The sequence below is a fragment of the Thermobia domestica genome, chromosome 15, assembly GCF_964235325.1.
Source record: "Thermobia domestica chromosome 15, izTheDome1.hap1.1, whole genome shotgun sequence".
Classification (NCBI taxonomy): domain Eukaryota; kingdom Metazoa; phylum Arthropoda; class Insecta; order Zygentoma; family Lepismatidae; genus Thermobia; species Thermobia domestica.
In genome coordinates, this window is record NC_137468.1 from 68,821,174 (window position 1) to 68,838,743 (window position 17,570).

Consider the following 17,570-nt stretch of genomic DNA (forward strand, 5'->3'; position numbering starts at 1 on the left):
GTGTTCAGGCAGCAAGAGACCAGTTGGAAAGAAATCCATTGCTATAGCCTGTAATACATTACAAACCCAGTCTTAAAATTGTTACACCTCGCAAACAGTTTAACCTGTATGTTTATGCAACCCGTAACATATAAATGTTCTGAAGTTTGTATCTTAACGTTACACACAGATCGATATGGTTTTGCATTATGAATAAGATATACATTTTTTTTTAGAGAAATAGAGAAATACTCTATCCTCTTTGACCAGCTTACCGTTTGTTTCCTAGTTTAGTGTCCCCCCGTATAGTTATATTCGATAAATAGGCTAGAACCTGTCTTCGGTCTGACATCCATACAAAACAATCTACTGTGTTTCCATTCTCTTCTTTTATTTAGTAATAACACTCTCATGAAAATGTACATAATCTATTATTAGGAAACAACTTAACTAAGCTCACTGGTACTGTAGCCAACAAAGCTGTTGTTTCTTTTTTTTTTTTTTTTAGTTTTTTTATTTTTATTTGCTTGCTAACGTTGCAGATATATCCAAATCAGTGGCGGGTCTTGAGGGAAGTCATATAAAAAGTTATCACTGCAAGCTAAAAGAGAAAAGCTTACTTCAGACACTATTTTCTTGTAGCTGTTTGAAGCTTTCTTCTGTGAGCATGTAAATAGCAATATTTCTTTTTCTTTTTTATTTTCTTTTTCTTTTTCTTTACTTCTTACCGTTGTAACTTCCTTCAACAGCCATCACTGAACCGAAACATTTTATACTGGACTGTTTTTAGATATGGCATCTTAATAACAGAGAATAGAATTTAGATGAGGTATGTTGCAAAGGGCCTATAATATTAAAGATATATCCCAGTTTCCGGCTATTAAGACTAAGGAATAACTCCAGTTATTATGGATAGTAGCGGAATTCAAATCTGGAACCTTTCGATCTACGAAATAAGAATGTTTATCTGCTCCCTCTCAATAGACGAAGCCGTCCATTTTGGGAGACAAGTAACTTTGAGACAAACTAAGGATGGTAGCATTTCTAAGCACTTACTGCAGAAGAGTATTTTGTAATACAAACTTTGATATTCAAGTTATAATCAGAATTTTTAAAACTAGAAAACTATAAATTAAACTACCTGCGTTAGCCCTCAAAATGGGCTATGGCCTGCCTGAAGCCTTTTACTTGTATGATATGTGGTCAGCACACTGGCTCCCAACACATGTATTTCTGACTTCCTACATATAAAATCGATATCTCTAAATTCAGGTAGCTCGCCATCTATCTCATGATGCTGTAACAAAATTTAAAATCATGTGTTTTGAACGTGTATCGAATCCGGGACCATGCACATCAAAAGTTTTATTAGTGTTTACTTTTTTTTTCTAAACACCCTATATAGGACTGCAACAGAGGTAAATAAAATAATCAGTTATCTAGGTAGCAAGATAAGTTAGCTGATGATTTAAATAGTAAATTAATAAATAAAGGTTTTCCATACCGGTGTAACATCGGCTCCAAGACCAGCTTGGCAATGTCCTTGTCGATGATAACCAAAGTTATCTGAAACATAAAGGAAAACAGAGTTTTAAGAACAATAAAGCAATTTTAAAAAATCATCGGCTTCATTTAAATCTAAAGGAGAAGAGCATAACCCTCCTTTTTATATATAACATAAAATTGATCACACACCTTAATAACATTCTGTATTAATTTATCATAAATAATATGTCTACAGAGATTACACAGATTTGCTATAGAGACTGAATTGAATTCTTAGAGTTCCATCATTCCATGGTTATATTCTATTGCCTAAACAGGAGGAGGATCATTTCCAACTGGCCAATGTATGACGTAAGAGCAGAAATACAATGAAGATAAAGAATGACGTAGGGAGCAAGTGTTGGCAGCGAACGCCAAATTATGAAGCTTGCAGAACCATCCGCTACGCTATCAACCTTCTTGTTTCCGTAACACTACTATTTTTTTTTATAAACGTCAAGTTACGTGGCAGCTCCTTCCCCTCAAGCTGAGAAGGCGAATACGAAACTATGACGTAACAGAGCATTCCGTTGGAAATAGTAACTGATATAGGTAAATGATGCTGAAAGATTTGATCGAGTGAAGACAGCAAATAATAATAATAATAATAATAATAATAATAATAATAATAATAATAATAATAATAATAATAATAATAATAATAATAATAATAAGAGAACCTGGAGAAGATTCAAGGGTACGATGTGTTGCCCATCACAAGATCATAGACTGGTATCAAAGATTTTTTTTTTTCACCAATGCTTTTCATCTGATCCGTGATATCCTCGAAACCAACAGCGATCCTAGGATTTTCGAGAAAAGGAAAGTACACAAAGTATGAGAATCAACACTTAATCATTGATTCAAATTCCGTGTGAAATTTAGGTCTCACACTATGTAGGATGTGGCTATATGGTTAGCGCACGCCCTTTTGGCGAGGGAGACCCGGGTTCGATTCCTGGTGGTAAAAGCTCATGTAATTCAGATCCCATGTTAAGCTAAACATACACTACAGTATTTCTTCGACGTAACCATAACATTTTATACGCTAGTCTTGTTAGCATCTTTTAACAGATTAGTGTATGGGACCTAGATCTTAGTGGCCGTGAGTTTTCTCGAGGTTCTCTAGTTTCTTCAGACATTCTCATTCTACCAATTCATTCATTCCCATATTCTCATTCCAAGGGTTGCCAACTGGCTGCTATTTTATCTTCAGACCGGTATTTTTATCAGCCTCTCAACCGTATATTTCAACGTTTAAAATACAATTATTCTTGGGGGGCAAGGTGACTCAGTGGTAGAGCACTTACCTTTGATGCGTTTGGTTACTGCTTCGATCCCTGGCAAGGTAGGTCTGTGGTGGACAACATTGTATCCGTGGGTTTTCTCGGAGTACTCCCGTTTCCTCTCACATTTCATTCCACCATTCTTCTATTATCATTCTATTTCTTTAATCATCGTCTCCCTTAGTCTAATAGGCATAAGAGTGGGACGTCAAACTGAAAGATTTCATTTCATTTTTTACAATTATTTTTAAAGTGCTTCAAGGATTGAGAGTAGGTGCGGATAATTTTATTTTTCAGAGTTGGCAACCCTACTCCTTCCACTCATTCTTCCATAGCTTTTTACTTTTAACATTCGTTTCCTCTCGCCTACAGGGAGTAATATGGGACGTAAAACTGGAAGGTTCATTTCAAACACTGGTTATAAGTTAAAATAATAATAATAATAATAATAATAATAATAATAATAATAATAATAATAATAATAATAATAATAATAATAATAATAATATCATGTATATTACATACATACGTAATAAGCTTGGTGCTTAACCTCATCGGGATCTGCAAGGGGAATACATTTTATCTCAGTAGATGAAAACAAAGAATATACATCGTCCCCCTCCACTTCCTTCATACTGAGAAGGAAAGAATGACAGGAAAAGAGAAGAACCTATATGTATGTCGTCATCAAGGACCTACGTCAACACATATGATTACTTGTGTTTTCATAATGGTGTTGGTTCGTCACATTCATGTGAAGGGTGAGGCTAAAGTTGGAAGTCAGTGCCCGGTGGAGAAAGAAAACAGGGTTTGTTTGCCAAACGTCAGGGGAAAAAGAGAAATGTTCCGGATGATTTGCGAGCAGTTGATTTTTGCCACTGTCGAGAAACAGAGGAGGAGAAAGAATGACACATTCGCAGTCGGGGATGTTTCTGTGAAATATATAGAAATATCCATAAGCTAAATATTCAACTGATCTCAACTTATGATTCATATGACTTCCCTGTGTTTTGCGTACTATTTTAAGTTATACAAATAAGCTAGTCTCTCGTTTACAAGTGTTAACTAATGAAAAATTCATTTATTTTCCTTACGAGTATTTTTAAAAATGTTAAAATCAATCTAATTTGCGAAAAAATAATATTATACAAAATATAATTTATTTCAATAAACAGTGGCTACGTATAGAAAACTAAAACAGTAATTGAATATTTTTACGATATATATAAAGAGAGAGAGAGAGAGAGAGAGATACAGAGGAAGTTTTTTTTTTTTTTAAGTCTAATTTCCCATGATTATTCTCAAAGGCTAAGGGAGACGCTGATGATATAATAGATGATAACGGTGGAATGGCTAAGATGCGAAGAAGCTGGAAAACCAAAGAAAAATCCACGCACATGCTGTTTCTCCACCACAAAACCACTTGCTGAGGACTGGGATCGAATCAAAGACCCTATGCGCCAGAGATGAGCGCTCTGCCACTGAGGTAACATAAAGTATTACGCGTCTGATATATTTGTGCAGACGGTACGAACTAGTGTCGGTTTTGTTTTTAATGACGTCAAGCATATGACAGCGTTGCCAGAGGTATAACTTTTATTTGAATTTTGTTGCGTCTGCATACAAAATCAAAATTGTGTGAAAACAGTCGTGTACATACTTTGTCGTTGTGTGTTGAATACGTAAAACTTTTTAACATTAGATCAAATTTAACCATTCAGATGGATGTTAGTTTAATTGTCTTTAAGAAAAAAATATCTTTAAACATTAAATAATAATTTTAAAAAGGCATTAGCATTAATGTCCTACTTCTATATTTTGGCGTTTTTTCTTCTCTAATACTTTATAATAGTGTTTCCAGTATCGAACAATTTTCTTTTTATTTTGCTCTTCAAATCGCAAGATATATTTTAACAATCATATAAAATAAAATAAAACGAGAAATTCACTACATCTACTGACTTTACCGCTCTTATATTCTGACAAGACTGTAAAGAAGTGCAGAAAACCACTCGTCTCTCCTTTCAACACCCCCATTACCCAACAATGTCACGTAAAAACAACAACAGCTACTGCACAAAACAAATGCAGTAATTCTTCAGATACGCCATAACTCACAGGAAATCTGCATGTTTTTGAGACATACACGTATTTGCTTATCCACAAACAAAATAATCACCGTTAAAACGTATAAAAGTGCTGACGGCTGACTGAAAGTTCTCTTCTAGGTTTGACTTTCAAGAAACAGAGGTTCAAGCTGTAGAACTGCAGACATTGTGGAGAGAAAGCAGTTAGAAAAAAATGAAATGAAATCTTTAAATTTTACGTCCCACGCTTATGCTGGCTAGGCTAAAGGAGACGGTGGCGATGAGAAATGAATGAAATGGAGAGTGAGAGGAAACGGGTAAAAACGAGAAAACCCATACACACGGTGTTTGTCCATCACAAAGCTCACTTGGTGCGAGCTGGGATCGAACCAAGGATCCCATTCACCAGAGGTAAATACTCTACCGCTGAGCCACCCAAGTACACCTCATTTGAACCCCAAGAATGAATTAAAAACAGTAAAAATATTACTTTTCCTGAAGATCGAAATTATTTTCTTCCTATGGCCCGGGGCCTGGAACATCAGCCCCACTGACGGCCGGCTCTATGGTATCTGAAAACGGATCGTACAGCGGAAAACTGTAGTGCATGGGAAAATTCCCAGTTCGTGGCGAGTAACCGATTCACCAGTGATGATTTCAGAGGATGTCTCGAGGGAAGAGGGAATTTCCCCTGGAGCTACGTAATCCCTCGATGCTATATCCACTACACTGAGTTATCCGGAGAGCGGCATATTACACAAATATACGGAATCCTTATGTTTACTACAGAAATGTGTACAGGGCATACGTTAAGAGTCTTCATCCCGGCGAAATTAAAATACCGCTAATTTTACAGTAATTATGTGATATCTTCAAATAGATAAAAGATAATCGAAATGTGGAACAAGAGTGCCCTAGACAATATTATTTTACACGAGATACCGTTATCACGACTCATTTAATCTGCTTTCGAATTCGAGCCATTTTGAAAATCGGCATTTATTTTCGCGTTTCTAAACAGCTGAAAACGAAAAGCCACTAGGTGACTTGTGATAACGGTACCTCACGCAAAATAATATTGTCTAGAGCGCTCTTGTTCCATATTTCAATTATCTTTTATCTATTTGAAGATATCACATAATTACTGTAAAATTAGCGGTATTTTAATTTCGCCGGAATGAAGACTCTTAACCATATGCTAAATACGTACTGCCTTTTGCCCGTTTAGATGTTACATCATGCCACTGCAATATGTCTGACATCTAACAGTCTTCCGTATATTACATACGTCAGCTATATGTTATATATATATCCATGTGTTTGCAAGATCCTGACCGCCTATATACATTTCTTTATATTTCATACGGAGAGTACGTACAGATGGAACACTTATACGGAAAGTATTATAAGACGTACGTTTCCAGTTACACGTTTGCTACAGAACGTTATATATAATCGTATGTTAAGTCCAAAAACTACAGGATTTACGCATGTAGCCTATGTTTTTACGTACGCCACATACGTTATTTTCTGTGTGCTGTTCTCAATATGGATTTCCGTAGAGCGACTTCCACCCTCCGTGTATCGAAATACCCCTTAGAGGAACATTTCTGAAATGATCATTGCTTTTGATTATAAGCATGATTATGATCTTATCAGGTGCGGATCCAGGGGCGATCGCCCCCCAGAAGAGGAAACTTTTTTTTATTTTATATATAAATAAAACCCATCCCCGAGTTTATCGCTCTTAAAAGTAGCTCTAAGTACCAGTATTACAACCCACCGCCCGCCCAGAAGTCCGATCCGCCCCTGGATATTATAGTGTTAAATGGCGACTGTCCAACTACAGTATGTATCTTTACTAACAAATGCAGATATCAATTACCGTAATATCGTGAAATCATCCTAATTTATTAAAATATTCTCCTCAAATGCAGACATTGTTTCAATTAAACATAATATTCTGAGCTAACTGACTGTTCGTAAATCATTCTATACGTTCTCGTTTTTTATTAAAAGCAAATAAGTTCAGAATAACAAAGTCGTGAACTTTGGCTTTGAATCTTTGGGTGGTAAAATACCTCATCCTTCAGCCTTATCCCCTTTGCACTATTTTGATGAATGTTACCCAAATGTCAGTTTTAATTGACTTACATAGTTGCACTGATGACATATCTATATTCAAGGAGGGAAAAAAAAAGTAGCTACACATATCAACGACTGCAGTTTATTTTTTACCTCATCCTCTTCTTCGTTTTAATTTGAATAGGAAGGTCAAAACCTTCGTCGAGGCTTTTCGACGTATACTGTTTCACAGAGAGTGTGCGATACAAAAGGGGGCAAAAGTAGTTCTCCCATAAACCCCGCGTGCACCCTCTGTATATTAGGTTTTATGAGTTGCCCTTGTTCGTTTTACGATGACAAGCTTGGAAAGGGAAATATAGGCCTATGGCACAATCACAGACACTGCACTGAACCAACCTCCTCTCGGCAAACACAAACGAATATCTTATAACTGGTGTGTTGTTGGTTTAATTGTTTTTGTATAGCACAATTATAATATGGAGGGAAAAAGAACGAATAAATACTGTAAAACAAACTTGAAAATAAATTTTGAACTTTCAGTTCGACTTTACTTAGATTAAGCAAAAAGTTCACAAATTTCAAAAAAATCAAAATAAAACTATTTCTCAGAGACTTATACAGGACGTATTACGCAATTACACCAAACAGAAAATACTTATTCTTGTTAAAAAATACAAATGATTTACAAGGTGCATTATAAAATAAATTATATATATATATATATATATATATATATTAAAATGACCTTGTAGTGTGAGATTCAGATAGTGTGAAATTTTAGTAAAAGATTTATGTTGATTTTGGAAAATCTTATTTCAGATTTAGGGACTAACTAACCATTTTTTCTAACAATTGCCTTCAAATGAGGAGTACGCCTCCAGTTTGCAGAGGCGTCAGAACGTTCAGCTAGGACTTGATTTCAGAAAGGCATTTTGGAGAGGAAATGGGGAAGTTTAAGAACTCTACTTGATCTTGATTTTGGAAGGAGAAAGATGATCTTTGAGGAGAAATCAGGAGGTTTAAGAACTGTACTGAATCTTGACATTGGAGGAGAAATTGGAATATTCAAGAACACTATATAATCTTGATCAGGGACTCTAGTCAACCTTGATATTGGACAGGATTACGGAGATACAGAAATTCTATTGAATCAAAAGTTCCAACAATTTACTGAGCCACAATCAAGAGGATTCTATGTTGTCAAATATTTCTAATTAGTCTTATATGCTTATTGACGAAGATTGGGCACTCCAGATAGTAGTTAATAAAGAATTAAATGAGAATTTTCCATCCCAGTAACAAGGTTGGAGAGAAAATCTAGTATCCAACAATAATATATAGTATACGTAACGTGCTAGCTGTTTCGTGCCTATACTCAAACTATCTTTACTGTTCGCGTGAAGATGTTCTTTGATTGAATAATAAATCCAACGCCAGGGAAAGATCACAAACAGTGGCATAGAATGGTTATCTGCAGGCACTTTCTTCTTGTCATTTATTAATAGCAGGCAGACAAGACATAAAACTCCACTTTATCATATAAACAACGTAAGAGTATAAAAACGATATATAGATAACTGTTGTTTTCCTTTTTATGTTTTAATGTCGACTCTTTTTTCAAGGGACAAATACTATCACTAATGGTACGATAGGAAAGCAACGTGCTGATGAATCTCCGTAAGACGAGGCTTCCATTCCAGCTACCCCTAACTTCCGGTCTGTCTCCCTAAAAGTTCTTTTCTTCCTTTCTTGGTTGTCTGTTGTAACTTGTAAGGCATCTGGCGTCACGAATATCAAAATCAATCTCTGTCGGTGTGGAGAGAGTTACGCACATGAAGAAAGAGTAGAATTCCCCATGTCAAGCCAGGAATCCATAGATTGCAATGGCCAGGCAGAAGAACTATCTCTAAAGGAAGGTCAATGTCAATAGACCTATATAATCATAGTTATTTCAATAAATAAAATTGCTTCTATTATAGTAAATACCTGGAATAATTATCTAGAGAGCGAGCGACAATTTGGTTAGTGTATGGTGCTCGGGCATGGGAGAGCTGGGTTCGATTCCCACGTTTAGTTGTATGTTCACATCTCATATAGGGTACGAATCATAACAATCGAAGTGCGGGAGAGGGGGAGACAGAAATGAAAAATCTTTGGACTGGAATGTTTCGACATGGGGAATTCACAAATTTGAACATCCATAATTAAACTATGGATATCCTTAATTTACTAAACTATGTAAATTAATGGATATCGTTCACCTATGAAATTTAGTTAGGCCTACAAATGAAATACATGTTAATTAGCGCTGTATATGAATTACTGTAATTAATTTCCAAACTTTTGACAATAGTATCGTTTTATTCACCCCCCACTATGATTTTAGTTAGAGGGAATTGTCTTCCAAAAATATTAATTTCCCCTTATCTGCTCATGATTTTGGACCCGTGTTGGCTCAGTGGTAGAGTATTCACCTCCAGGTCCATGGGTTCCCTGATTTGATCTCAATTCGCTCCAATTGAACTTTGTGGTGGACAAACACCGTGTACGTGGGTTTCCTCGGGGTTCTCCCGTTTCCTCCCACTTTCTTCATTCCATTATTTCATTCATTTCTCATCATTACCGTTTCCTTTAGTCTACCTGGCATAACCGTGGGACGTGAAACTCAAAGATTTCATTTCATTTTTTCCTTTAGGATTTAGCACTTTGGTCTGATATAACCTCGGTGCTGAAAAGGGTGTTAAGCTCCAAATTAATAGAAGACCGTTATCAGTGACATCAAAATAAAGTTCGGATTAGGAATTTTACGGCCATGTTAGCCCTTCTCATATGAGGAATGACGTCTCTCGGCGATTACACTATCCGAGGAAAGGGAAGGAAGAAAGGATTGGGGAAGGAAGGAAGCGGACTGGGACCTGTATGTTAGGTACCATACCGGCATTAGCCTGGTATGAATGAGAAAAAAACGGAAAACTTCACTCAGGATGGCTGATCTGAAAAACCTTTTACAGTTTTTCAACCGAGTGTCCCCCACCGAGAAACGAACCCAGGACAAACCAAGGTAAAGAATTAAGGACAACAGTGATAGGGTCAATCGCTCTCGTGAACGTTCAGTGTTTCTTCCAGATATCTTTTTTCGGGGGGAATTGCCCCTCGGAGTTCTGATACTGCCCTCCGGAGTAGCCAAAATAATACGTGTGCAATATAATAATAAATATAATAATACCGTGTAAAAATAGTATTGCTCCTCCGAGTACTAACTATGACCCTCCCCCAGAGCATTTTTTTTTTTCTGAAAGAAACACTGGTGAACATTGCCCACCAAAATGCAACTTCAGCCTCTAGGAGAAAGATGTTACATCTTTATCCCGGTTGAAATTAGCTGCATTGATTAGTCTAAGTACAGTATGTACTTAGATAATAAGAATTGCCTTTCGAAAAGGCATGATAAGTATACACAGTTTTTGGCGTGACACAGTAAAGTTATTTTGAAAACAACGTGTCAATCTTATTGGAGAGTTTTTAATATTAATAGTCAAAAAGTAATAAATGAATGAAATCCATCAACAGCCCTCAGCTACTGGTGTTCGGGATCTCCTTGTTTGTTTCTACCCCCCCTTCCCCCTTTTCCCTTCTGTATTCACTACTATACGCGTGTTTGCACAGGTCCTTCACAAGTGAGCTACCATAGCGTTTCACTACAGATGGTTTTCATTTTAGGAAACACAAAGATGTGCCCTGTGTATAACGGTCTTGTTGAAGGGAGGTCTACTCCTACATTTCAAAGCATCGACTATAAAATCACAGTTAATTCTTTAACACCGTTGTACAGAGAACATGTGCAGACAGTTTCTATTAGGAGTATGACTAACTCTTAACTGACTTCAACAGAACTAATATGGCCTTAAATGCGGCTACCGAACATACGTGGTAGTAGTTGAGTTTCACACATCTAAAAAAGAAAATGGGCTTTAGAAAACCTTAAATTAGTAGGTTTTGGCATCTAGTGTTTTCTTATTACGTTTTCGGTATCGACTGCTCCTGCTTCCAATACTATTTGGTAGGACTTTTTAAATAAACAGGAATATCTTGCATAACCAGTGGCGGATCTAGCCCGGAGCAAGGGGGGGCTAGGCCCACAGTTTTTTGAGTGGCAAAAATAATTTAGACTAGTATTTTCATATATATATATATATATTAAGTTTATAGTAAGCGTTGCTTTTCAATCTTGATTGGAAAATTTTTCAAATACTAGATACAGTTTCAGTTACAGTTTTTCTGTTATATAATGCATAAAATAATATTTGAGGTCCATAATGTCAACATCCAATCTAGCCATAATATCTGTCGGGAGAGAGAGTTAAGTTGGGAGCTTCTGCAGGACCCATGACATCATATATCTATCATACTCTGGGTTCTTGCTGGTGCACCAGTTTTTACCTTCTAGGTCCGCCACTGTGTATAACATGTTTTTTATTATTACACATACAGTATTTACAAAGTAGAAAAGGGTTTACCGGTTCAAAATTTTTAAAATACCGGTAACTAAATAAAAGCAGTAAACAGCAGGTATGCATGTATACAAGGAAATACTTTACAAGTCGAGTCGCGGAGTCACAGTGGCTCAGTAGTTGCTTGAAGTATGGTCGAGCCCATCGGGGTATTGAAACGAAATGAAAATTCTAGTTTTACATCACACTGTTATGGTCTTCAGGCTAAAGGAAACAGATTATTGAAAGTGACTGATCATGTGGGATGAAACGGAAAAGGCTAGTAGTGAAACCACACAGACACATTGTTGTTCACCGTAAACACATGTGGCTGGAGATTGAACCAGAGGCCCCTTGCGCCAGAGGTAAGAGCTCTATATGACTGAGCCACCGTTCCACTGAAATCCATCAGGGCGGGTTCGTTGAGTTGATTTTAGTTTAGCGTCTCTTTCAGCAGCGAGGCTATATGAGACGTGGACCTACTGATTAACGTGGAATCCGAACCACATGAGCTCCCGCCGGGAATCGAACCCAGGTCTTCCACGCCAAAGGCGCGTACGCTAATCGCTTAGCCACGAGGAAGCTCCAAGGGCGGGTTCGGATTCCATGTTTATCAATGGGTCCCGTCTCATATAGCCTCGCTGCTGAAAGGGACGTTAAACTCAAAATCAACTCAACTCAACCCATCAGGGATTCGAGTCACTCTACAAAGCATGAGTATTTTTAACTGCGTTCGGTGTTTCAATATTGTATCCCTATCGAGTTTGATAGTAATCAAAACAGTTTTAAAAATGCTAGAGCGCTCACCTTGAGGGATTCTTGCTTCCATTTCAGGTCATATGAGTTTCGGATGTCTACAGGTTTTTGTCGGGATTCTTCTATTTCCTGCTACACTCTAATTGCATCTCATAATCATTCACTTTCATTAGTCATCCGTTTCCTTTAACCTAAAGGGCATAAAATCATTCAATTCATGGGCGAGTCATCAAATGTTTCATTTCCAGTGTTTTACTTCAGGAAGCAGAAACGTGGCAGACAAGAAAGAAAGAAAGAAAAAAGACGAGACTTTCGAATTGTGGATATAAAGAAGAATTGAAAAAGTTAGCTAAATGTGAAATGGAAGACCAATTACGGTAGTAGAAGCGTAAAGCACAATATTGAAGATAATTAAACAAAGAACAAGAAATTGTATGCTGAGGGGAAAATGATAAAAGATATTCAGGAAAGAAAACGAGTGAAGGGAAAATTATAATTGATGGATGATATTAGAACGGTATAATGCATGAATGCGATACAAATATATTCTACCTGAAACTACACTTCCTGGTTGTTACGGCTACAGAGGATATACTTTACTGACTCATGTGGGAACAGAGCACCGACTCACAATGTCATTATTTCCAGCTTTATCCAAGTTCACCTTCTAGGAGTTTTCGATTCAATCATGATGCTAAGTCAATATCAGAAATTATATCCTCCACGAGGAATCGAATCTTGCAATTAATGTGTTTACTACTTGACTACACAAAGTACTATAAAACAAATGTGTTTTATCAAAAAGCAAAACTTAATGTTTGTGATAGCATCATGTTTCAAAGTGTGATAAATTATGAGACAAACGCAACACATTGTCATAGTAGCTAAAAACGAAGTTAATTTTACACCAGATACGTAAACACAACACGTTACCTCTTGTGTCTGACACCCCGGTTTCAAACTATGTCTAAAATGGTTTGAGAACCTATAAAAACGCCTTGTTTTTCTGGAAAAACCGAAATAAAGTTAGGGAAAACGAAAAGAAATATTCAAAATATGCGTGTCTGTTACCCGGCAGAAGTGCGCTGTGGTATGTATGAAGAGTTAACATTGAAAAACGAGATTTTTCACCGTGACTTTATTTGGATGGCGTCTCATTTCCAGTAGCAAACTGGGGGTCGTTGTTGTCTAGCTTTTCACAGAATGATTTGTGGACGAAGGAGGGGAGAAAGAAACCTAAAAGTAACTACCTTAAGTAGACACTATCTAATCGCCGCACAGAAATTGAGAAGGCCTAAGAGCGTCCCATTCATCAGAAGATGAAGCCCTGAAGATGTAGTCCCGTCAAAGTATCTTCGGAAGACTATGGTGCTTCTGGGCTAAGGGACAGGCAAAGGATTACCAGTACCAGCATGTGATAATGCTCAGTAATTATATTGTCACACAGTCCGGCTTAAAAGAGATCTCTCCATTTTTTTTCCAAATAAATCAATGTTTCTAAGTCTTGTCGAGAAGGCAAGAAAGGAAAGGACCACATGGTCATTCGACAAGAGTCGTGCTTGTGTCTCCTTGTAGTTTTCACTTCTACATTTTATCGTTTTTAAATCTCTTGTTTGCCAACGCGTTGTGGATACATTGCTATTTCACATTTCTGACTATGTCACATACTTGGAGTTCTTCAATATAATTAGCAAGCCGTTCTTCACTATTATTCTTTGTCATAATAGAACGAGAGGAACAGAAGCCAGCCATAATCAATTATCTACTTTCTGTAATATTTGAGTTTATGCTTGTTTCAAACTCCCTTCTATAACTTCAAACACCACGTACTTGCTTTATCACTATCAGTTTTTGGAAAGCGGAAACTGTATAGTTTTCTTTTCGTGATTTTCCATTACGCAATTGATTCATAAATAAGAATAAGCTAATAAAAATGTTAACTTCTTCTGAACTATACAAAGAGCTCCCTCGTGACTATTCGGATAGCGTAAGCGCCCGTAGCACGGGAGACCAGAGTTCGATTCCTGCCAGGGATCACGTGGTTCGGATCCCACGTCGCATATAGGCTCCCTGCTGCAAGGAACGCTAAACTCAAATCAAATCCAGAAGTCTGAACTATATGGACAAGAATGTGTCTATAAAGTTTTGTTACGAACTTGGCTTGAAAAGTGGTTTTGAAACTAAAATATGCATTTTAGGCAGGACAAGGAATTTAAATTGTAATGGTATTCATCTGTTTCTACGCATATAATACTACTAACTATACAATAACAAAGTTGTACTAATTTCGTCCCTTGATTTTATTAAGTAAAACTAAACTTTTGTGTCTTGGTTCATAGAGAACTATAGCTAACCAGACAAGTTTTAATTTGGTCAACCCTTCGGTTGCATTGCCGTTATCTCTGGGATTGCAAACCGGAGTCAATGCCTACCAAACGCGCACTAACCAATTTTAAGGGGACTGGTTTACTAAAACTCCTCTATATGTTCACTAAAAAGTCTTTCAGATTTACGTCCCACGTTTATGCCGTGTGGGCTAAAGGAGACGGTGATCATGAGAATGAATGAAATAGAATGAAGAAAGTGGACAGAAACGGGAGAATCCCAAAAGAGACCCACCCACACGATATTTGTTCACCACGAAGTCTATTTGGCGCGACCTGTAATCGAACCAGGAATCCTAAAAGACGAGATGTGAACGTTCCACTACTAAAATACTTCCTGTCCGGGACAAAAGATCTGAAGAACTACTTGATGGATGAGCATCAATTTTACCCAGAATGCAGAGGGGTCAAAAGCTAAGAACCGACTTCGTTGATGAAAGTGATATTCAAACTAGGGATGTCCGGAACCCGTTCCTAGTAGATCCGTTTTTCGGCTCTGAACGGATCCGGTTCCGGAACCGTTTTTTCGGATCCAGATCAGGAACCAGTTCCCAAGATCCGGTTCCGGAACCGGGTTTTTCGGATCCAGATCTGGAACCGGTTCTGAAAACCGGATCTCCAAGAACCGGTTCCTCACAGAAGCGGTTCCGGCGGACCCTGAACTTTGTGGCCCATCCCTAATTCAAACCGGAGCTGGTAGGAATTATATTTTTTTAAAATTCAGTTTGACGTCCCACGATTATGTCCTTTAGGATGAAGGAGACAATGATTGAGGCAAGTGAATCGAAGATTTAGTGGAATAAGAATGTGGAAGAAAACTAGAGTACCCCGAGAAAACCCACGGACATGATTTTGTCGATCACAACTTACTTGGCCGGGGATCGAAGCAGGGACTCGACGCACCAGAAGTAAACGACCTATCACTGAGCCAATATGCTCCTCTTAAATTATATTCCAACCAAGAGTGAAAAAATCACTCACATCGTTACGTTGATCACTCTTTCATATGACATTGCTCTTGTTGAGTTCAAACCCTGCTCCCGCCAACTGAACTTTGTGGTGGACAAACACCGTGTGGGTAGGTTTTCTCGGGGTTCTCTCGTTTCCTCCCACTTTCTTCATTCCACCATTTCATTCATCTCTCATCATCACTGTGACTTACAGTAGTTAAGGATAGCGTACAGTGAGCGGAACGTTTCGTAGGACTGAGCTCTGGAACTTCTCTGGAACTGGAAGTTCTCATTTCAAGGATGTTCCTGTATTAGTTATGAAAAAGTGACGTTATACTGGGAGGAGTCTTAAAAAATCCAGAATAAAATATCGTTTTGTAACGATATGTTAGTTGCCATTGAATAAAAATATACAGTTGCAGTTCTGCAGAAAGAAGAACAATATGCAATGGGAAGTTTTATTGCCGTTTTCCTTTCCGACACACACATATTGCAAGCTATAGGGATGGGGAGAGGTCAGAGGTAGAGGGAAAAGGGACACAGTCTGTAATTTATTCCCAATGGTCTCGCTTCGTGACAACCTTCTGGGAGGAAATGAGCTGGAGGAAAAACAGGAAGAAAAACAAGAAATGGTCATCTTCGGGAAAGCGAAAAGCAGAAGCCGAAGAAGAAAAGGAAGAAGCAGATGTCAGAATGGATTTCTAGGGTTGTTCTTCGCGCACGTGTACCGTCAAACATACAGACTAGCTGGATTTATGTATTACAATAATGAGAATATGTAGACCCGGCACATGCTTTTGGTGTGAGTGGTTCCGAGTTCAATAGTCAGTGGAAGAACATTCGCTATGGCTCAGTATCTTGAACCAGTTCGGAAAATTTCTCTTGAATCTGTCAAATTAAGAAGTATAATTTTATTTTGCAGAGTCTTTGCTGAAAGAAGACGTATAGGGTCGTCATATTTTGCATAATTTCTGTTGAATTGAGATATATAGTCTTCATATTTTGTAGAAATTTTGTTAAATTAAAAGATAATCTTCTCATTTTGTAGACCTTGAGATACAGTCTTCCTTCTCCATACAATGTTTTGACTAGGGATGGCCAAAATTATCCGGATTTCGGAAAATTTATTTCCTGGAATCGGAAATTTCACTTTCCGGATTTCGGAAAAAAATCCGGATTTTTCCGAAATAAGGAATTTTTTCGACTTTACTTTCCGAATTCCGGGAAGTAAAAAATCCAGAATTGGCCATCCCTAGTTTTGACAGATTAAGGGGTATAATCTTATCTTGTAGGATCTCTGCTGAATTAGAGGTATGGTCTGCTTAACTTTGCAAATGTTTCTACTGAATTAAGAGGTATAGTTTTCGTACTTTATTCAATGTTTGTTAAATTAAGAGATCGTCTTATTTTGCAGAGGTTCTAAAATTATGAGTTATGGAGCACTGTCCATTGGCTGGTTGAAGTTTAACGCCTCTTCTCAGTAGCAAGGCTACGTAAGACAGGATCTATTAGCATAAATGGAACCCTATAATCATTATTTTTGGTTTGTAACCGACGCAACCCCCACAGAACTTGGGACCGTATACCCATAGAGTTTTCGCTAAATTAAAAAGTATTACATGATCCAAAATTAATACTTCTCTACAAAATTGTATACCAATTTTTGTGAATAAACAAAAGATATTTTGTATATATAATGTCAGCCTTAAAGAAGATGATATCTTTCAATTTTACGTCCCACCGTTATGCAGGCGAGACTAAAGGAAACGGTGACAATGAGAAATGAAGAAACTGATGGAAAATAAAGTGGGCGAAAACGGGAGAGTCCCGAAAGAACACACGCACGCACACACACGGTGTTTGTCCAACACAAAGTTCACTTGACGCGAGCTGGGATCAAAGCAGGGACCCAATGCACCAGAGGGAAATGTTCTACCACTGAGCTACCGCGGCCCCATCAGTCTTTTTTTTTTTTAAGTATTAACTATCATTTTACAGATTTTGAGAG

General features: G+C 37.5%; 1 protein-coding gene across 4 annotated transcripts in view; it reads right to left on the reverse strand.

Moving 5' to 3' along the window:
- Positions 1–17,570, reverse strand: part of if (integrin subunit alpha inflated) — a 284,835-nt gene that overhangs the window by 110,066 nt on the left and 157,199 nt on the right. For all 4 annotated transcript variants that reach the window (XM_081739749.1, XM_081739747.1, XM_081739746.1 and 1 more), the window contains exon 5: positions 1,484–1,545. In XM_081739749.1, coding sequence (XP_081595875.1) covers positions 1,484–1,545 — 62 coding nt within the window. The remainder of the gene's footprint in view (positions 1–1,483; positions 1,546–17,570) is intronic.